Source organism: Alternaria incomplexa (assembly GCF_024043165.1).
Source record: "Alternaria incomplexa strain BMP 0042 chromosome Unknown scaffold_1, whole genome shotgun sequence".
NCBI classification, from domain to species: Eukaryota; Fungi; Ascomycota; class Dothideomycetes; order Pleosporales; family Pleosporaceae; genus Alternaria; species Alternaria incomplexa.
This window is the reverse complement of record NW_026249850.1, coordinates 2,119,260-2,139,338: the sequence shown is the minus strand read 5'-3', so window position 1 is coordinate 2,139,338 and position 20,079 is coordinate 2,119,260. Positions and strand designations below refer to the sequence as shown.

At 53.4% G+C, this 20,079-nt stretch overlaps 6 protein-coding genes across 6 annotated transcripts; 3 read left to right on the top strand and 3 right to left on the bottom strand.

Annotated features, from left to right (window-relative positions):
* Positions 1 to 5,536: 5,536 nt before the first annotated feature.
* Positions 5,537 to 5,901, bottom strand: J4E90_000765 (uncharacterized protein; the record flags this gene model as incomplete). Its single annotated transcript, XM_051430360.1, has 2 exons — positions 5,537 to 5,797; positions 5,851 to 5,901. 2 exons carry the CDS (start codon positions 5,899 to 5,901, stop codon positions 5,537 to 5,539), a joined length of 312 nt encoding a protein of 103 aa, XP_051295847.1.
* A 1,937-nt stretch (positions 5,902 to 7,838) lies between these two features.
* J4E90_000764 (uncharacterized protein) lies at positions 7,839 to 8,751 on the top strand (the record flags this gene model as incomplete). The annotated part of the gene is made up of 3 exons (XM_051430359.1): positions 7,839 to 7,872; positions 7,923 to 7,991; positions 8,042 to 8,751. 3 exons carry the CDS (start codon positions 7,839 to 7,841, stop codon positions 8,749 to 8,751), a joined length of 813 nt encoding a protein of 270 aa, XP_051295846.1.
* An 882-nt stretch (positions 8,752 to 9,633) lies between these two features.
* J4E90_000763 (uncharacterized protein) lies at positions 9,634 to 11,205 on the top strand (the record flags this gene model as incomplete). Its single annotated transcript, XM_051430358.1, has 4 exons — positions 9,634 to 9,669; positions 9,720 to 9,770; positions 9,825 to 10,189; positions 10,242 to 11,205. The coding sequence occupies 4 exons, from the start codon at positions 9,634 to 9,636 to the stop codon at positions 11,203 to 11,205; spliced, it is 1,416 nt and encodes a 471-aa protein (XP_051295845.1).
* A 531-nt stretch (positions 11,206 to 11,736) lies between these two features.
* On the bottom strand, positions 11,737 to 13,028 carry J4E90_000762 (uncharacterized protein; the record flags this gene model as incomplete). The annotated part of the gene is made up of 2 exons (XM_051430357.1): positions 11,737 to 12,703; positions 12,757 to 13,028. 2 exons carry the CDS (start codon positions 13,026 to 13,028, stop codon positions 11,737 to 11,739), a joined length of 1,239 nt encoding a protein of 412 aa, XP_051295844.1.
* Positions 13,029 to 14,140: 1,112 nt separating this feature from the next.
* On the bottom strand, positions 14,141 to 14,719 carry J4E90_000761 (uncharacterized protein; the record flags this gene model as incomplete). Its single annotated transcript, XM_051430356.1, has 1 exon — positions 14,141 to 14,719. One exon carries the CDS (start codon positions 14,717 to 14,719, stop codon positions 14,141 to 14,143), a length of 579 nt encoding a protein of 192 aa, XP_051295843.1.
* Positions 14,720 to 17,931: 3,212 nt separating this feature from the next.
* J4E90_000760 (uncharacterized protein) lies at positions 17,932 to 19,212 on the top strand (the record flags this gene model as incomplete). Its single annotated transcript, XM_051430355.1, has 6 exons — positions 17,932 to 18,007; positions 18,096 to 18,121; positions 18,274 to 18,296; positions 18,399 to 18,529; positions 18,642 to 18,808; positions 18,859 to 19,212. 6 exons carry the CDS (start codon positions 17,932 to 17,934, stop codon positions 19,210 to 19,212), a joined length of 777 nt encoding a protein of 258 aa, XP_051295842.1.
* Positions 19,213 to 20,079: the final 867 nt, after the last annotated feature.

Here is a 20,079-nt window from a genome sequence, read left to right as displayed (position 1 = left end):
ACCCCGCGCTCTCGCTCGAACACGGACTATTGATATACACAACCCGCCAGGCACGGAAGACGCGACCTTGGATATGGCAAGATTGAGGCACACTCCAGCGAGTGGAAAGCCTAGACTCATCTTAGCGGGGTTGCCTGAACATGTATCCTCTTCCAAATCAGCAGGCAGGGAACGAAAGGAACCGAGTGATGTTGGAAGTTTCAAGAACAACATACAAGATCTATCAGCGAATGTGAGGAGTATCACTGGGAATACTGGCACACCTGCCTCCCAACATGCTACCGCGAGAACGAAGTACCGCGAGCCAGTTGATGTCGACTCAATCGATCTCACTGGTGACGACGCGGGTCGCTCCTCTCCAGTTCCAACGCGCACCTCTAAGGGTCGGAAACGAAAGAGCGACGAGTACGAGGCAGACCTACGTCGCACCAAGTCTCCCAGACCTGTTCGCAAGGCTCATGCGCTCAGTCCAGAGCTCGTCGACGATGATGACTTCCCCGATATTGACGATATGGTCATGGCCCCCGACAGCCCTCCTCCACCATACTCAACCATCGTAGACGGTGTAGGTAAACAGTCAAAGCATATCGCGACAGCAGAAGACGACGACCTGGAAGCTATGTTGCAATTAGAAGAGGAGGAGAGACAAATGGCGAACGCAGAGAATGCGATAGCCTCACAACCCCGTAAACGCAAGTCACTGAGCCGCGCACCCTCGGAAAATGCGCCCGCTCGCAAAATGGGGAAGCAAACGCGTAGTCCTTCGCCCCGGAAGAACGATCTCGCTAAGACCGGGGCTATGGCTAGAAATGATCGACGGTTGGACACACCTGGCACTAAGAGGGTTGGGCATGCGGTCTTGGACTCGGAGGATGAAGAATTTGGTGCACTGGATGAGATGGATATCGATACCCAATCCCGGACGAAATCACCCACTCCAACGGGGAAGAAACTACGCGAGAAAACACCGATGACCGAGTTCACCAGAGGTGCCAGTCAAACGCAGCTTCCCATACGATCGCCTTCGAAGACCGTAAGAAGTCCAAGCCCATATCAGCCGGAACAGGACTCTATGCCCACTCCAGCGAAGTCTCAGTCTCCAAAGAAGGCTGCAAGGCCTACACCCACACCAGTGCCTGCATCCACAAAACGCGTACCAAGCTCTTCCGAACTTCCAAAGGAAAGGAGAGATGCCATCAGAGAATCCATGGATACCTTCCTGGGCACTGAAGGCCAAAGATTGCAGAAACACCTCAACGCTGCAAGCTCGGCATGGGATAATGCCAGGGCTGCGTTTGTAGCACATCTTTCCGAGTTTGGCAAGCCTGATCCAAGCGAACAAGAAAGGATGGAACGCGCTCGTTCACGAAAGGAGGCAGTCGAGCAATTGATAACCTTGAAATCCAAACACGAGGAACTAATCGGGCAGCGGCAGAGGGTCAAACAGAAGCTAGAGGATGACTTGAACATCGGTCAATTTGATGCAGCGGACGGTGAAACCCTCAGCAGACTGTTCAAGATGAACGAGGATGTTCTGATCCAGATGTTTTACCTACTGGATGCGGCAGCCATCAAGCAGCAGTCAACACCTCTTGTGAAGACTGAAACGAAAATCAGCCGTAATGTGGTCATACAATCAACCCAAGCGAGCCCGGTCCGCCCACACCCAAAAGCGTCAAGGGATGCAGGCTCACATCGCATCCCCCAGACACAATACGGTAGGCCACCCGAGGCTCCCGCTCAGGAACTGTGGACGCCTACTCGGCATATCCGTTTCGCAGAAGAGCAAGTAGCTGCGTCCCCACTACCGCCTCCAAACCTAGGCTCCCGTGCCCGTGCGAATGATGACATGGCAGGAAAGCAAAAAGCGAAGTCAAAAGAGCGATCCCATAGAGTGCCTGAGACGCCAGAGCGCCGACGTTCTCCAAAGCGATCAAGGCCAGTAGCTCCGCAACACACACCAGATGAGTTTGGCGAGCTTGACTTTGAAGAGAACGAAACCCTGTTCAGCAACAACATGGGCGAACTTCACCAACCCATTGAGATCAATGACGACGATGATTTTGGTGGGGCATTTGGACCGGACGACGATGATGACTTCCTTCACGAGATCACCAACATTGAGAATCAGGCACCAGGTGGTTTTGATTGGAAGGGCGAGCGGGCTGGGAATCACGTCACTACACAATCTCGTGAGGTGTTCCGCGAAACTTCTACCAATAAAGCCAAGCCTAAACCAGCCCAGCAAGCTTCACCGAAGAAGCAGCAGCTGGATATGCCTGCTAAGAATCATCCTGGTATGAACTTCCCTTGGTCACAAGATCTAAGGACCGCCCTTATTCGCCGCTTCGGTCTGCGAGGATTCCGTCCAGGACAGTTGGAAGCTATAAACACGACGCTGTCTGGCGAACACTGTTTTGTGCTCATGCCTACGGGAGGTGGCAAATCTCTTTGTTACCAACTTCCATCAGTAATTACCTCAGGCAAGACGAGAGGAGTCACCATCGTAGTATCTCCGCTCCTGAGTTTGATGGAGGATCAAGTGGAGGCCTGCAAACAGCGCTTTGGGATGCAGGCCTTTCTGATCAACGGAGAATCGACCGCAGCACAAAAGAACATGATAATGGATGGGCTACGTCAGCGGGATCCCCAACAGTTCATACAGATCCTCTATCTAACACCCGAGATGCTCAGCAAGAACCAGAGAATGATCAGTGCTTTCCAGCAATTGCATTCTGGGGGCAATCTTGCCCGCATCGTCATCGATGAAGCGCATTGTGTCAGTCAGTGGGGCCACGACTTCCGGCCAGATTACAAGGCACTTGGAGACGTCGTTCGTCAGTTTCCAGGAGTACCCGTTATTGCACTGACCGCGACTGCGACCCAGCTTGTCCGCACTGACGTAGTAGCAAACCTCGGTATCCAGGGTTGCCGTCAATTCTCCCAGAGTTTCAACCGCCCCAACTTGTCTTACGAGGTTGTGCCAAAAGCCAAAGGCGTCATCGACAGCATCGCTGATCTAATCAAAGAGAGATATGTTGGGAAATCCGGCATCATATACTGCTTGTCACGAAAGAGCTGTGAGCAAGTGGCCCAGAAGCTATCCGATGTGGGCATCCGTGCGTATCACTACCACGCAGGAATGGAATCCGCAGACCGATCCGAAGTCCAACGCAAATGGCAGAAGAACGAATATCATGTCATAGTGGCTACCATCGCCTTTGGTATGGGAATCGACAAGCCTGATGTACGATATGTGATCCACCACTCGCTGCCCAAGAGTTTAGAAGGCTACTACCAAGAGACCGGTCGAGCTGGCCGTGATGGCAAACGTTCAGAGTGCTACCTGTACTATCAATATGCCGACTCGAGAATATTGCGCAAGATGATCGAGGAAGGCGAAGGTAGCTGGGAGCAGAAACAGCGACTGAGCGATATGCTGAGAACTGTTATCCAGTACTGCGAAAACAAAGCAGACTGTCGCCGCGCTCAAGTACTCGGATACTTTAGTGAAGCATTCGATGCCTCTAAGTGCAACTCGACGTGCGACAACTGTCGCTCAGATGCGACGTTTGTTACTAAAGACCTTACGGACTACGCTGCCATGGCCATCAAACTTGTGAGCCAGGTACACGAGGACAACGTGACGATGCACCAGTGCGTGGACGCTTTCCGTGGCGCGGGCAGTGCGAAGATCAAACGCTCTGGATTAGAAGAGTATGGATGGGGCTACGGCAAGGACTTGGAACGCGGTGACAACGAACGCATCTTCCAACACCTGCTCGACGCTGGGGCCTTCAAGGAAAGAAGCAAGGTGAACAAAGTTGGCTTCGCGACGAACTACTTACACGTATGTATTTACTGCCCTGACTGTATTCTACATACTGACGATTGTAGCCTGCTTCGGCACGCAACGACTACGAGAGCAAACGAAAGCAGCTCAAGCTTCAAGTTCGTTCTTCGCCACAGAAAGCGCGCGCGAAAGCACCCGCTGTCAAGAAGGCAAAGAAAACCCAAACTCAGATTCCGTCTACCAATGTTCCCTCCCCCGTACGCGCACCGAAGCAGAAGATCCGATCGTTTGCCTATAATGAAGAGGACGACGACGATGACGATGCATTCGAAGCTCCACGACACCCCGCCCGCAGTAAGACCGCCCGCGGGTACGAGGCGGACGATTTCGTGGTTGATGACGATTTTGCGCCAATACGTGTCGCCAAGCCATCAAGAAGCACGAAAGCAAAGGGTGTCGGAGCTCCAATTACTACAGATCAACGCACCGAAGGACTCAGCGAATTCCAGTCCGATGTTCTGCGAGACTTCATGAACGGAGCCAAGCAGTTGAGGAAGGGCATAGAAGACAAGAAAAACCACCGTGAAGCCATCTTCACAGACACAGTACTACGTGAAATGGGTCTTGATCTACCTATGGATCTGGATGAGATGAAGACTATCCCGGGTATCAGGCCGGAAATGGTGGATCTATATGGCAGGCAATTTTTGGCCTTGGTAGACAACACAAGAAACTTCTACGGGGACGACACACCAGTACCTCGGAATCCACAGCTTCGCAATCGCCGACCCCAGCAATCCAGAGTCATTCACGAGATTGACGATGATGACGAAGAAGAAGAAGTTGTCGACCAAAACCATCGGCTCGTCGTGGACCTGTGTAGTGAGGACGAAGAGGAGGTACCCATTGCAGAAGAATCTGAAGAAGAATCCTTCTATGGCGAGTTTGGCGACGAGGACGAGGACGACGATGATGCAGTTCACACGAGTCATCACTTCAGCCAATTCCCAAACCAAGCCGTGGCGGAGTTCAACAGTAAATACACGCAGCTCGGTGGCGGCGCAGCCCCTTCTACGTCCAAAGCAACGAAGGCACCAGCAGCAAGAGGTAGATCGAAAGCCTCTGGGTCAGGGTACAAGAAGGGCCCTTTTCGCAAGAGGGCGAGCTTTGGTAAGGGTTCTGCGGGTGTCAAGAAGCGGGCATCGAAGGGTAGTAGCAGCAGAGCATCGGGAGGCGCAACGGCAGGGAGGCCTTCTGGGCGTGGTGGCAGAGGCGGAGGGGCAGGCGCATCAGGCGGGTGGAATGGCGTGATGGCGATGCCTACTTGATCGCGAGCTCCATGTTCACACCTATGGCAAGCAATTGCGCACGTATATGCGCCGCTTACGCAACTATTACGATGTTATGCAAATTATAGATTACCCATAAGCTGTACGAGAGTTTGTCTATCATCACGCATACCCTTTGGCTTGACGCCATCGATTGTTTCAATCATCTTCGTTCTCATACCACGTTCGATTTTCAGGAACTGCACAGTGGCTACGCTGCGCTGATAGACAGTGAAAAGTTCATAACACCAGGGGGTCACCAGGATCAAGCATACGCGGCACAGTCGAACATAGACACAGGCATCAAGTCATAGTGTAATAGGATATTAATTCGTTAGCCCGTAGGCAAGGTATCTCATAATGCCTCAGTTGGGTATCTCATTCCTTCGTCCACCGTCAACAGCAAGCACAACGCTTACAAGCCGCTGCCGTGGGTGTGGGTGGTATGGGTTCCCGTAGTGTGGTGACCCATTCCAAGTGTGTTCTTGGCCTTGTCGACGATGCTACCACCGGTGGAGCCGTGAACGTTGTTGTCCTTGCTGCGTCCGACCTTGTCCATGGTGGACTGGGTGTTGGTCTTGGAGGAGTCGGGCTGGAGCTCGCGGGCAACCTTGTCGCCGGTGCCAGTCAGGGACTCCTTAATCTTGGTGCCGGTGGACTTGGAAGATTGGGGTTGCTGAGGGGGGTGTTAGTGAAGGTGGTGGAGAATGGAAGGTGAAGGTGGCGTACCATCTTCTCACCAAGCTTGGTGTGGGTGTCTTTGCGGAATGCGTCGGCCATTTTGAAGGTGGTAGTTTGGTTTAGTTTGAGGTAGTGTGATGTAGGTGGTTGATGATTCGAGTTGGTTGAAGTTGCAGGTGTGGATGTTGATGAGGTCTATCTTCAGTGCAGGGTGAGCACTGCTTATATGCTCCCCGGACCCAAGCAGCTACGTCATGGTTCGTGACTGCCGTTCGCAGTCTCAGCAGGAGTGCTGACTGACATGTGCCCAGAATGAAACAGCGCAGCCACAAACCACGGCGTATGCCCAGCACGTCGAGGACGTCATTCAGTTGGCAATCCGAGTAGGTCTAGATTTCATCTACTTTCGTGATAGGCCGTCCTTGTTCGCTTGTTTGCATATCACTATAAGAGGCGAATGAGCAGGGATGGAAGAATGGATCAACGATGAAAGCAAGCTTTCCACGGTGGCTGACCCGTGTTGACAAGAGCTAGCCAACTGATGTTGCGGACGTTATACTGCGCCTTGAGCGCGATTGCCAGGTTGCGATTATTGATCAAGTGGGTATCAAGATTAGTCGTGTGTAGTCGAGCATGCGTATCGTGAACCGCTGGGTGAAGTTTGATGCCTGGTGGGTGGTGGGGCAGGGCACTACAGGTCCCTGCGTCCCTGCGCCGGACGCGCGACCCCACGTGTAGTAGCGGTGACATCATCCCGTCTTTCCAAGGGCACAGGGTGTAACAATCAAGCTTCAAGTCCGATCGCCAGGTCAACGGAGCCCCATGCTTGCCTCTATTCAGCACCTAGCCTCGCGTTGTCATGATCACGAAATGACTCTGCTGATCACTGACGTACGTTGAGATTCTGGATGCGCAATCACTATAACTTGATCAGCGATCTCGACGGGCAGGTCTAGGGACTATGAAGGAGGTGGTCTGCCGCCATGTAAACAGGGTGCAGCGCAAGCTTCCGCCGTGTGCATGTTTGGGAGACGTCGCTGCAGGGCCACCGGATAATACTTCAGGGCCCGATGCCGAGCCATGGAAACATGCAGCCCTGAGTTGAGGTCGCCTTGAAGCTGTCGCGTTGACTCCATGCCTACATATTCCCAGAAAGCGTCACGTGATGGTGTCGACGACCGCCTTCTCATGTGCCTGGACTCAACATACAGGAGTGCGCAGAACGACATGTTGACCAAGTGGCATGGTAGGATGCTCAGATACATAGAGGTGCGTGATGCTTTTTATTGTTGAATCTCCGGCCGCGCACTGTCGGCGGCACACCGACTGCTATATACGGTACATGGCGGTATGCGCTGTCGAAGCGGGTATCTTCCAGTGCATCGCGCTACGACGCGTTCTGCGGTGACAGCGATGGCGCACGCGAAAGAGCGGTCGCGGCAGGGCTCTAGGCGGTACCGTACGCAAGGCGCCACGTCGTCGCAGGAAATGCAGAGGCTGGACGGGGACATTGCCAGGAGGCTCTAACGCAGGAACGCGCTCGGATCAGCAGTAGCGCGGCGTGCGATTGGCGGTTGGGGGCGGCCGGGGCAGGATGCTCGTGTTCGGTCCCCTCGACAACCCGCTTTGTTGATGGACTAAGCCAACCACCTCCAGCCACTTCAGACCAGCCATCACCATTTTCGCAACAGCAAAAGTATCCGTCGCTGCAGGCAAAGAGAGAAGTCACATTCCACGCTACCACCCACACTTTGAATATTCTTCCACACAGGAGACATCTGACCATCGTCGTCGCAGTGCATCCACCGCCGCTGTAGAGCCATCCAGCCGAGCGTACCAACATCGACCCGCGTCCCGCATTCGACTCAGTACACTTGGGACAAGACGCCATCGCTTCCACTCTCGTACCCTCACAGGAGAGAGACCATCACCAGCCGCAGTCTGAGTGCACTTCCCCGCTCATCTCACCCGGCCCTCTGGGGGCGCAGGGAGAACACAGGCCCATAAGAGGCAGTTGAAGGAGAGAAACATTCACAATGGCGAACTTACGGTTCGCGGTTAGCATGCAACGTAAGTACACCGCAGCTTCCAGGAGAACGATCACGACTAACAATGCCCAGGGCTAATACCGTTTCTTGGCTTTCACCATGTTCTCATGATTCTCATTGCAATTGCGATAATATTGCTATGTAAGTTGGGACGAAACCACAGCAGACGGGCACAGCTAACATTCTCGCAGCATTGCTACTCGCAGGATGCTCATCCACATCACCGCTCATCCCCGGCATCTTCCTCATCTCCATGTGGTACGAAAAGTTCACACCCACCTACGCACCTGAACAAGTCGACCCCGGTGTCACAGCCGCCATTGCCAACATTGTCGGCAACGCACAGCTCGGTGTGCGCGTTGGCTACTTCGGCATCTGCATCAACAGAGACGGTGGTGGCTTCATTTGCTCCAACAACGCCACTGCGCTCGTCGACAACGTTTCAGTCGACCAGGACCCCCTCAACCTTGTCTGGGTTGCCGCCACGTTCAAGGACGCGGTTGTCTTCCCATACCTGCTCATTGTCGCCATCATCCTCGCCTTCTTCACCTTCATCCTCCTCGCCACCTTCCCCGGATGGCACGAGGAGCGAGACGAGCGAACCGGATCTGACGTCGACGTCAAGCCTTTCCCGTCGCGGCCCGTCTCCCAAGTCGCCCTTGCGCTCATCTTCATCTCATCCATCTTCGTCCTGGTGTCAGTCTTGTGGCAACACACAGCATCCGTCGCAGCAGCAACCATCGTGCAAGATCTGGGCAACGGCAGCGTCAAGTCTGGTGTCGGTACATCGGCCATGGTCCTTGGTTGGTTCGGCTTCGTACTCCTCATAATAGTAACCATCGGGTTGCTCGTTATGATTCTCAGCATCATTGTTCTCGACCGTCTCACCGACAACGACTAAGAGGACCGAACCGGCTGCGAATACATTCAAAACATAATTACGAAAGGATGAGCATTTTGTTGGCGCGATTGTGTAATTTGGCGCCGAGCTTACTCGGCCTTCACTTCTTCAGCTCAGTTACATACCCTTTTATTTTGGGCGACGCGGTGGCAGCTTGCTGCTCACAATTCTTCTGGCATACCCGGCGTTTGGAGATTCTGTTTGCATCAGATCAATTTGATCCATGAGCGAGTGTTGGTTTTCACCAACGATGGTTAGACGAAGGAGGAATGACTCGACTGAAAGCAACGCTTGGATGGGCTGTATTCATGTAGTAAATGAAAGAATGAGAATTGGATACGTCAAAAACTTTTACCCCAACTTGAGCGATGCTTTCCCGACGGGTGACAGTCAAAGAAGTTAAATGCAATGCCTCCTTTCGTCCAGTAGCAATGGAACCATGGCCGCTGGGCGATGGAATTCCGCCATAGCTCATATCTCCCGATTGACATCCGGGGTATTCTCGCATAACGCGGGGAAATGCAGTAGCGGAGCCGCCAGTCGACCTGCCTTTTTGACCCGAAACGGGAAAGATTCGTCTTACCATGAAATGCGCACTCATATGCTACATCTACACAACTTGTAAGAACAGGTCTGACTGCACACTCTCGCAAAGCCTGCCCGAGTCCCTCCGACGACCGGCCGCAGAGTGCAATTATCGATGGCGCCATACCTAAGCGAGCCTAGGGCATTTTGTCGCGTCCAGAAAAATTGGTGGGGTTGGCATGAGAGGGACATTTAGTGCTCTGACTGCTTAAAGGCGCTGTAGTCTTACTGCTATCTTCCGATCTTTTTCTTTCAATCCCCCTCTCCTCAAACCACATCCTCATTTGATTGCCTGTCATGTCTAGCTACGCACTCCCCAAGTCCCACCAGGACGTATGTTGCCCCGCGTCAAAGAGAAGATGCGCAATGCTAACGCGGCACAGCTCATGGAAAAGTCCCTGGTGGACACCGACCAAGAGGTCGCCCAGATCATGGTATGACTATGCCATTACCTGCTTACTTTATACTTGTACTAACAAACACCGCAGGAGAAGGAAATCCAGCGTCAGCGCGAATCCATCCTCCTCATCGCCTCCGAGAATGTCACTTCCCGCGCTGTCTTCGATGCGCTCGGCTCGCCCATGTCCAACAAGTACTCCGAGGGTTACCCTGGTGCCCGCTACTACGGTGGCAACGAGCACATCGACTCAATCGAGTTGCTCTGCCAGAAGCGCGCCCTTGAGACTTTCGGCCTCGACTCAGAGAAGTGGGGTGTCAACGTACAGTGCTTGAGTGGTAGCCCGGCAAACCTCCAGGCCTACCAGGCCATCATGAGGCCACACGACAGGCTGATGGGTCTTGACCTGCCACACGGTGGACATTTGAGCCACGGCTACCAAACACCGCAGAGGAAGTGCGTACAGATCGAGCGATATGTATTGGGATGACATGCTGACCATAAGTAGGATCTCTGCTGTTTCCACATACTTCGAGACTTTCCCCTACCGCGTAAACCTCGACACCGGCCTCATCGACTACGACCAGCTCGAGCAAAACGCCCTCATGTACCGCCCCAAGGTACTCGTCGCCGGTACCTCCGCTTACTGCCGTGAGATCGACTACGCCCGCATGCGCGAGATCGCTGACAAGGTCGGCTGCTACCTACTGATGGATATGGCTCATATCTCCGGTCTGGTCGCTGCTGGTGTCAACAAGTCGCCCTTCCAATACTGCGACATTGTCACTACCACCACCCACAAGTCCCTTCGCGGACCCCGTGGTGCTATGATCTTCTTCCGCAAGGGCGTTCGCAAGACTGACCCCAAGACCGGCAAGGAGACACTCTACGACCTCGAGGGACCCATCAACTTCTCCGTCTTCCCTGGTCACCAGGGTGGCCCCCACAACCACACCATCACCGCGCTCGCGGTTGCGCTCAAGCAAGCGCAGACTGAGGACTTCAAGCTTTATCAGCAGCAAGTCATCAAGAACGCCAAGGCACTTGAGGTTGCCTTCAAGGGCATGGACTACAAGCTTGTCACTGACGGTACCGACAACCACATGGTCCTTCTCGACCTGAAGCCTTTCGCCCTTGATGGTGCCCGTGTTGAGGCTGTTCTCGAGCAAGTCAACATTGCCTGCAACAAGAACACCACTCCTGGTGACAAGTCAGCTCTCACACCCATGGGTATCCGTATCGGAGCCCCAGCCATGACATCGCGTGGCCTGGGTGAGGAGGACTTCAAGAAGATCGCCAACTACATCGACCAGTGCATCAAGCTCTGCAAGAAGATCCAGAGCGAGCTCCCCAAGGAGAACAACAAGCTCAAGGACTTCAAGAGCAGGGTTGCCAGTGGCGAGGTACAGGAGATTAACGACCTCAAGAAGGAGATCGCGGCCTGGGCTGTTACCTTCCCTCTTCCCATCTAAGTCTACACACAATTTTCTTGCAGAGTAGGCGGCGTACACAGGCGTTTCTTTGTCCAAGCGGGTTACGGTGTTTCAACAAAAAGGCAAATTTGGACTGGCATATTCAACAGCTCACACCATCGGATTTACGAGGAATGACATGATTAGGGCGACAAAAACTAGATACCTGGAGATGAGGATTCCACGCGATGAAATGCTCTTAGCGTGCCCTGCACTCTTGATGGGATACGCTGCTTAACCAGCATGTCTCGATCATCAAATGTAAAACAAATGACTTGAACTTTCAAGACTATTGCGCCCTGCGGATTATGTAATGACCATTTATTTTAGGTATGAAGCTCTACACAAATGTGAACTTCTAGGGTCCGCGCAGCAGCTGTGCCGTTGATCGAAGACATTCTTCACTCAAAGCAGCCACAGTCGAGAGAGACGATGTCAATCACAACTTCACGAAGCTTGGCTGCCACAGTATTCACAGGTGATGATGTCATGGATTGGATGCTAATAAGTCTATGCTAAGGGCTGTCGCATTTACGCCGACTGCCAGGTAATCGAAAAGGTAGCGGAGTGATCTCCGCCAGCGTACACAGTTTGCTGTGTACTGCCCGACGCAACTTTGTCTGCACTCCATTGCGCGTTGCCGCCAGCAGCCAAGTTACCGTCCGCGTTTGTGAACCCGGTCACGCTGGCAGAGCCGTCGCAAGCTAGCGCTCCACCGACGATGCCGCACTTGCCCTTGGAGCTCGACAAAGTGAAGCCGTTGTCTGCCTCGGTAGCGGTGAAAGTCGCACAGGTACCGGTCGTGTACCAGGTGCCCTTGGAAATGATACATCCCTTCTTCGCGCCATTGACGACAACGTTAAGGTAGCCCTTACCGCTGAAAGGCGTTCCAGGCGCAGAGGTGGGTGCGGGTCCACCGGCAGTCGTGGTGGTAGACGGAGGGGAGGATCCAGCGTTCTTGGGAAGGTACTTGATGCCCGTCTGGGGGCATGTCGACTTCGTGCCATCGGGGTCTGAAGCAACAAACTCGCCAGTCTGTACGCTACCACGAACATCGTAGTGGTACCAGATTTCATTGAGCGCGCCGGACTTGCAGCCTAGCGTGACTTCGACACCGGGGCGCTTGGCCTGGATGGCGCTCTGAATGGCAGCAAAAGTGTATGTCTTGCTTGTGCTGGGTGTGATGCCCGCTGCGCTCAACCACTCGTAACTTGGCAGAGTCTTGAAAAGGTCGACAGTCTTTTGAAAGAAGTCAACCACCTCCTCTGTGGCTTTGTGGTCGTCATAGCATTCGGGCTCGAGCGTCGAGATGCAGGTGCCGTGCTTGGCCCACTCGTGGTACCAGAAGGACTCATCATCACCCTTGTAGTCTTTCCAGTACGTGGACATGTAGGAAAGGAGGTCGGTTGCGCCGAAGGAGTTGAGGATGGCGGTGATGTTGGAGTAAGCGCGCGAGGAGTCGCAGTTGGCATCGTAGGTGCCGTCGCATCGGTCGGGCCTGGACAGTATGATTAGCCTGAGTAGGTAGCTGCAGGTGAAGGGCAAAGTTACCATAGACCGTGGATGGTCCAGCTATCCTCTGGTCCAGTGGCAGGCGAAGCATCCCAGAACTGCGTCTGTAGGATCTGTCCGCCCGGCGCATTGAAGCAGCACAGGTTCTCCACGGCGGTAGTGTTGTGGCAGCTCAATTGAGCATTGGGGCAGCTTTGGGTAAAGTCGCCCATGACGCGTCCTCCATGGCCGAGGATGACTTGCGCACCACCAAGGGCGATCTTGCTGAGGGTCTTGAGAGAAGGCATGGCTGTTGATTCTGCTGCCAACATCTCTGCAGTGGAAGCCGCGGCGTTATGTACCTTCTCCCTCGCGGCTCCCACCAGGGAGTCTAGCATGGCCGGCATGTTCCCGCTTGCCTCGTACTACTGCAAGGACGGAGGAGATAATTTGGCGCTGTGCAACAAGACTACACAAGCTTTCGCGGATCGATCCCTCCCGTAACGGCAGCTCAGATTACACGCCTTCACGTTGCTGTCGCTGATTCGCAGGCAGCGAATACACTGCTCCTCGATGCGGAAGGTCGGTCCTCTAGTCTAGTCTGTCGCCGCCGGGTTGCTTTCCGTAGGTGCGTCAACGGAGAGCCCGAGATGTCTTCTCGACGATTCGACTGGTGCAACAGGTTCGGGGCGAGGTAGGGTAGTGCGTAGGTGTACTATGGCCACCCCGACGATGGCGCTGGGGATGGGTGTTTATGGGGGATGAAAGGGCCAGAGGACATAGCCACTCAAGGCGCAGTACCAGCCATCACGCCGGGCGAGGTCACGCAGGGCCGCGTTTGGGGCATGATGGTGATCTGCTGCTCGGGAACCAGTCAGATGGCGTCTCAGGGCGAATGTGACGGGTGCACGTGTAACGCGTGCCTGGCGATAAGACGACGATTGCGTTAGCCCAGGGACGAGCGGACCCTGCGGCTTATCAGCATGGCGCGCTAGCCAGCAGAAGATCGCTCGGCGTAGTCCGAACCTCACCACTTTCCCATCCAAGTCCACACCATATTCGTTTTGCTTTTGACATGGGCGTCATCCTCTCTCTTTCTTCTTCAATGGTTTCTGTTCGTCCAGTGTGGCGATGAGTTCCTAGCATGACGCAGTCTTCGTTCATGAGCTGGATCTCTATCTCTCACTCTCAATACCGGTTCATTTATCTCATCCAGCTGTGTGATGGGTTTGTAGGAAAACTGTCACAACACCATACCACAGGAAGCGGCAGGTCAACCTGTATACTGCAAACAATATCATTTTCATCAAGGTCTGGGTTGTTTGGGTTGAAATGATTGTCTATTTACGTATTGTATTTACAAGAAAAGAAGGTTGCTCAAATATTTACAGTGTAGGCTTTACAATCCAGGTTGGACCAAGCCAAGGTGTTTGTTGCAGTTCCCTTATGGGTACTGGGTGTAGAGGCACTTGGTGGGGTTCTCTTCCTTGATCGCCCTTGCGATGAAGCCGTAGCACTCGTCGGCTCCAGCGGGACGGGTAACACCGCCCAACCAGACGGAGTAGCCGCCACCGAGAGAAGGCTGGCAAGCCTGGAACTCGATGTCCTCACCAGTCTGGTCACGGAAGGCAAGGTTTCCGTCGTCGTTGATGGCGAAGGTAGTCCTTTCTCCGTTCTTCACCATGGGTTGAGCACCGGTGGTGTACTGGATGACGCCCTGGCCCATGCCGGACCTGTCAACGAAGAACTGCTGAGGAGGGTTGGCAGTGTAGAGGTAGAGGCTGCCGTTGCTGAGCTGGAATGAAGCGTAGTTGTGGGGTTCCGGACCGCAGGAAGCGTTTTGCTGGCCTGCGTTGATCACGAGGGAGTTCTGGACAGCCTGGAAGGTGCTGTACTGGAAGTCGCTGCCTGAGCGGATGGTTTGGATTGTGAAGACATCGCCGTCCTTGATCTTGGAGTCGGTAGGGAGAGCAGTGACGAGGCTGGCGGCGGTGGCAGCAATGGCAGCGGTGGTGAACTTCATCTTGATTGTAGTTGGGTGTGGAAGTAGTGTAGGGTGAAGATGGTAAGCTGGTTGGTGGATGTAGTCTTGATGTTTGAATGTGTTTGTGTTGGATGATGATCTATAGAGCAAGACCTCCAGCTCTTATATACACAGCGACCTCGTATACAGTCTCCTCGCGGCCGTACGAGAGTAACCCCAACAATACAGCAACATGAGGTCACATTCGATCCGAACACGAGCACTGGCCCATAGAATCTTCCGTATGCTCCATATTTTGGTCTCGCATAATGCATGCGCCACGATGGTCTCTGCTACTCAGGGTCGTGCGAGGCCTATTCTCCGAAATGCCGGCAAGCAAACATGGCGTGTGCGCAAAACGTCGAATGGAATGTGTTGTGAGTGACGCAGCGGTGGACACCTCGACGGGCCGATGCCAGCAATGAATTAACGGAGGCTGGCTAGCTGCTGCCAATTTTGAACCCGGGCTAACAGCCCGAGGTGATCCTATTGGCCGGCCGACAGGCGAGACACAAGAATAGATCGCATGACCGAAGGCTCCTTGACCGACCTTCACGGTCGAAACAACATTGGGATGGGCGACAATCGTCGTTGCTCGTGTTCTGTTCGGCTTGCATCGTTGCATGGCGGTGTAGCGAAAAGGGGTTCGCGACGAAGCAGTCCTCGGTACTGACGGCGATTTGTGCATCAAGCTGAACACAACAGTCCACGCGTCTTCGGAAAATGCCATTCCAATGTACTCAAAGTAATGAGACCGTATCACAGTGCCAGCTCAAAAATCGGTTCGAGTTTGGCGAGAGCTGCACATCAGACTTACAAGCGTACCTAATACTGAGATGGCACATAGGGCACAAAGGTGAGCATCGCTCTCAAACAAGAGCACAGGTCGTACCCCACAAATCCGGAGTGATGAGGCAATTACTGAACTTCGTGTTCATTTATCAAGATGCGCATCTAGACTATTGCCACATCACTTTCCGCGTCAAAGACGTCAACCCATCTGCCCGCGGATTCCGAAACGAACCAGCCCAAATGACACGATATCGAGCGCGTCCCACACCACCCTTTTACGTCCGCGACTTTTGTCTGCTCATCGAATCTCCTACTTACATCACTCTACTATGTCTTCACGACCTCACTGTACGTGACAAACGGCTTATCGTTTCGCTCTTCCCGACATTAACGAGTGTAACTTTGAAGCAGACGGCTCGCTTCAATACGGCTCGAACTTCCTCGCGATGTTGCTGTGTACGCTCCTTCCATTTCACTGTGTTTCTCGTGAATTGACTGTAAGCCTTGAGCTCCGACATAGTAATGCATCACTACCCGGAATGGTGGTTGATGCTAGCCTCTCGATGGCTCTGGCATACCTAGGTATTGAATGTTGTGTGATGTACATGATTCTGCGTACTAAGCTCTATCCTTCCAATGTCCCTTCTCATATTGCCGTTTTCTTCGTGTAAGGCTTGTCAGTGTAGTTTGACTGCGCTGGGGTTGTAGGTATAATGCTGGCATCTCCAAAGAAGGTGTGCACAAGTCCACTCTTTTGGTATATTCAGAACTACTTAGGTAGCCTCCTGCAACCTGTGAAAAGACAACGGTATTCTGTCGCTGTGGTGATTTAGTTTTCTGGGTATCTTTCGGCTACCATGGCGTAAGTGATGGCGTTATGATTTTTTGAGTTTCTATCATGCGCGGTTTTAATGCTGCAATATCCCACAACCCGAACACAATATTGGAACATTCAAAAACCCGACAGCCACACGGACCCAAAGTCCCCAATAACTACAGCTTAGTATGAATGAGAGCTATGTCCTTTAATATGAGAGATGAATTTGTAGGAGCACAAGAACCGGCCCTAGTCGTAGAAGTTATTGTAGGTAATTTCTCTACTAGCAGGATCATGCAGCGTGCCCAGGTAAGACATCCGCGCATTGTAGGATACTCGGAAGACCAGATATATAGATATGAGCCTATACTAAACGTCAGTTCACGTCTGCCCTAGGACATGTCCCACGAGTGGCCAATGTCGGCTTTCCGTATGTTGGCTGCTGGCAATCAGTGTTGGACTGTCCCACACTGTCCAGCCAAGAGCCGCGAAACGACGCCGCGTTCGCATGCCAGCCACAACGCGTTGTATATAGGTTGGATGGATCTGCTACCCAGAGAAACGGCCTTTGGGTATGCGCTTTACGTTCTCAAGGCACTCAGTTAGGCTGTAACAAGAGAGGTTGTGCGGAAGAGGATTGTAGCGATAGAATTGTACGCGTGATCACCCCGCCTGACACACTGCAACACGTCATCAATTCAACACCATGCTGGCCGACACGCTCGAGGGAATGCTCTGAAAATCTATGTACGCGTTGCGCAATACCCAAAGACAAGGAGGATGTCTTTGCTTTGCCAATTTGTACGCGTGGAGGCGGGTCGTGTTCGAGGTGTCGGCGCGCAGAGCGAAACACCATGGAAGGCAGATGACGCGACGCATGTATCGCCAAAACCACAACCATCAAGACTAGACTCGAGTCCCGAGAGCCTATCAAGCTAATATAAATCACAGAGTATTCCATCGAATACAAGACTGGCATAGAGAAAAAGCAAACAGTAAGCATGTAGCAACGCGTCTCGTCAATAGGCTTCGAGGATTCGAGCGGAAGCTTGCGCAAAATCGAGTCCTTCAAGACGCAAGCTGCAGCTATCGTGGATTGACAGAGATGACTCAGACGAAACAACAAGCAGGGACTATTGGCACGACTGAAGCTCGAGGCCAAAGGTGCCTGCGGTAAGGCTCCTGGCATGCGTTGGCCATGGTCAAGCGTCACCAAGTTGAAAAGAGCGACTCGAAGGAGAGGAGATGGGGTGAAGGGCTGCGCTTCCAGCAGGGAGACAGGAAAGACCCCCAACAAATCGAACGGACAGCAGCCGCACGGCGCCTAGTCAGCGTAGGCGGCAGTATTGCAACATGAGATCAAACTGAAGCGCATCTTGATCAGGCCTGGAAGATTAGCGCCTTCGAGTTGGTGATCTGGGGGCGCCGATTCTGATCCCTGAAAAGTATAAGAACGGCGCATACCCCACCCGCCGCGTGCTTGCCCCAACTCAGCGACTTCCAGACTTCCCACCACCACCATTCTTCCATCGATTTTCACGTTCGCCCTCTCTTTCGAAGCATCAGTAACGCGTCTATCTTCCCATCCAAACCACTAGCAACAATGCCTCCCAAGAAGAACACCACCCCTTCCAAGGCCAAGGCCGCCGCTGCCGCACCTGCCCATGGCTCCTACATCGGTATGTACTATGATATCTCAGCCCAACGCGGTCGCGTCGGTTGCCCGATAGTCGCGTCTTTGTCGCCGGTCAATGCTGACTCTTTTAGACATGGTCAAGGATGCTATCATCAACGTGAGTCTATCCCATGCGTGTTGCCCTGCACATGAGTTTGCGACAGCTTGCGACAGCTCGCAACGCCAACTTCAGCGCGAATCACAATAACGCTCCATGACATTACTCCCCCAAGTGAACATGATTACTGACGAGCTCTATGCATGCTACAGCTCAAGGAACGAAATGGATCAAGGTTAGTAAAATTAATCCCCACATGTCGTCGCTCATATGTTGCGGCATGCTTTCGTCTGAAAGCGCGCGTACCTCAGAACTCACGCTGACTCTGCGCCAACAGCCGTCAAGCTATCCAGAAGTACATTCAAGCCAACAACAAGGTCGGCAACCTTAGCGATGCTGCCTTCAGGAGTCACGTCAACCGTGCTATTACTTCCGGCGAGGAGAAGGGTGACTTTGCGCGTCCAAAGGGTAAGTGCCTCTCCACCAAGTCTGCGCGACGACACATCTTCAACACGTCGCTACTGTGTATCCTACACGCACGTATCATGAGTCATCTGAACCTTACTGACGCGTCATGTAGGCACGTCTGGACCAGTAAAGCTTGCGAAGAAGGAGGCCAAGCCTGCCGCTGCCACCGCTACCAAGAAGTCTGAGCCCAAGGCCGAGAAGAAGGTCACTGAGAAGAAGACCGTCGAGAAGAAGACTACTGAGAAGAAGGCCCCCGCCACCAAGAAGGCTACGACCACTGTAAGTATCTGCCTGCTGTCATGAGCCTACGTGTCTGACTTCCTCTACAGAAGGCCAAGGCCACCACCACCAAGGCTGCTGCTCCCAAGAAGGCTGTCGGCCGCCCGAAGAAGTCCACTGCCACAGCTGCTGCTACCAAGGCTGCCCCTGCCGCTAAGCCCAAGGCCAACGCCAGCAAACCCCGCAAGACTGCCCCCACTGCAGCCCCCGCTGTCGAGGAGGAGGTATCGCGCGTGCTCGGAAAGACCAAGTCTGGTCGCGTCACCAAGACCAAGGCTCCCGCCGCCGCAACCAAGGCAACAAAGAAGGCACCAGCAGCAAAAAAGACCGCCGCAGCGAAGAAGGCCACCACACCCAAGAAGAAGGCGACGCCCAAGAAGGCAACACCAAAGGCCAAGGCATGAGCTGTTCCAGTTTAAGCTTGTTTGTTCTTGTTGACCTTTTTTATTTTACCATGCTACCGTCCGTTAGCTTCGGAGCGTACGCTAGACGACATCTTCTTCACGTATTCCCTTTGTCACACTACTAGTCTATGGGTTTTACAGGTGGGCGTGGTTCGGCCACCGGCGGATATGGCAAGGCAGGCCTACGGTGTTCGTCCCTGATTTTCTTACCTGGGATATATCATGTTGGCCGGGCGTTCTGGCGCGTGTCTGTCACTGCGGATGGATGTCTACTCTACTGTCATTGTTCTCTTCAGCGTCGCAATCTGGCGTTATGGGAGGCTAGCTACGACGTGATGCTATCGTCTCAAGCAGTTCAAATCAACACATACTTCAAACGTTACGCGTCTCTGAACTCGGTGAATGTGACGCGTTGTTTTGATCTGACGCGTGAATGTTGCGAGTCATGTGAGGGGCATGTGGGTCTCTGATAAGATAACCGGCTCAGCCCGATCTTCTCATGCTTTCCGGGTGCCGGCTACCGGGCGAATTCTACAGGAACGCCGACCTGCGACTTCCTGCGCCGCCCCAAAAGAGCTCCGGTCGTGTCTCGCACGTATCCGAAGGAGCCGGCGATATTACTATGAGCATTTGAAAAGAGGAAACGAGCGACTTCGCACACTTTTGCCACCTTCACTGGGCCAGCTCTCAAGAGGAATGGACACGCGTGTTGTCCCAGCTACTCACATGAACCCATCACTGCCATTACACTCTATTGAAAGAGTGCATGTGTATACCCCTTCTCTATCGTTCAATTTGGTAACACATCTCGCCGCACATTTCCTTACAACGGGATGAACGCGGTTTCCAGGGTTGTGCCTTCCACGT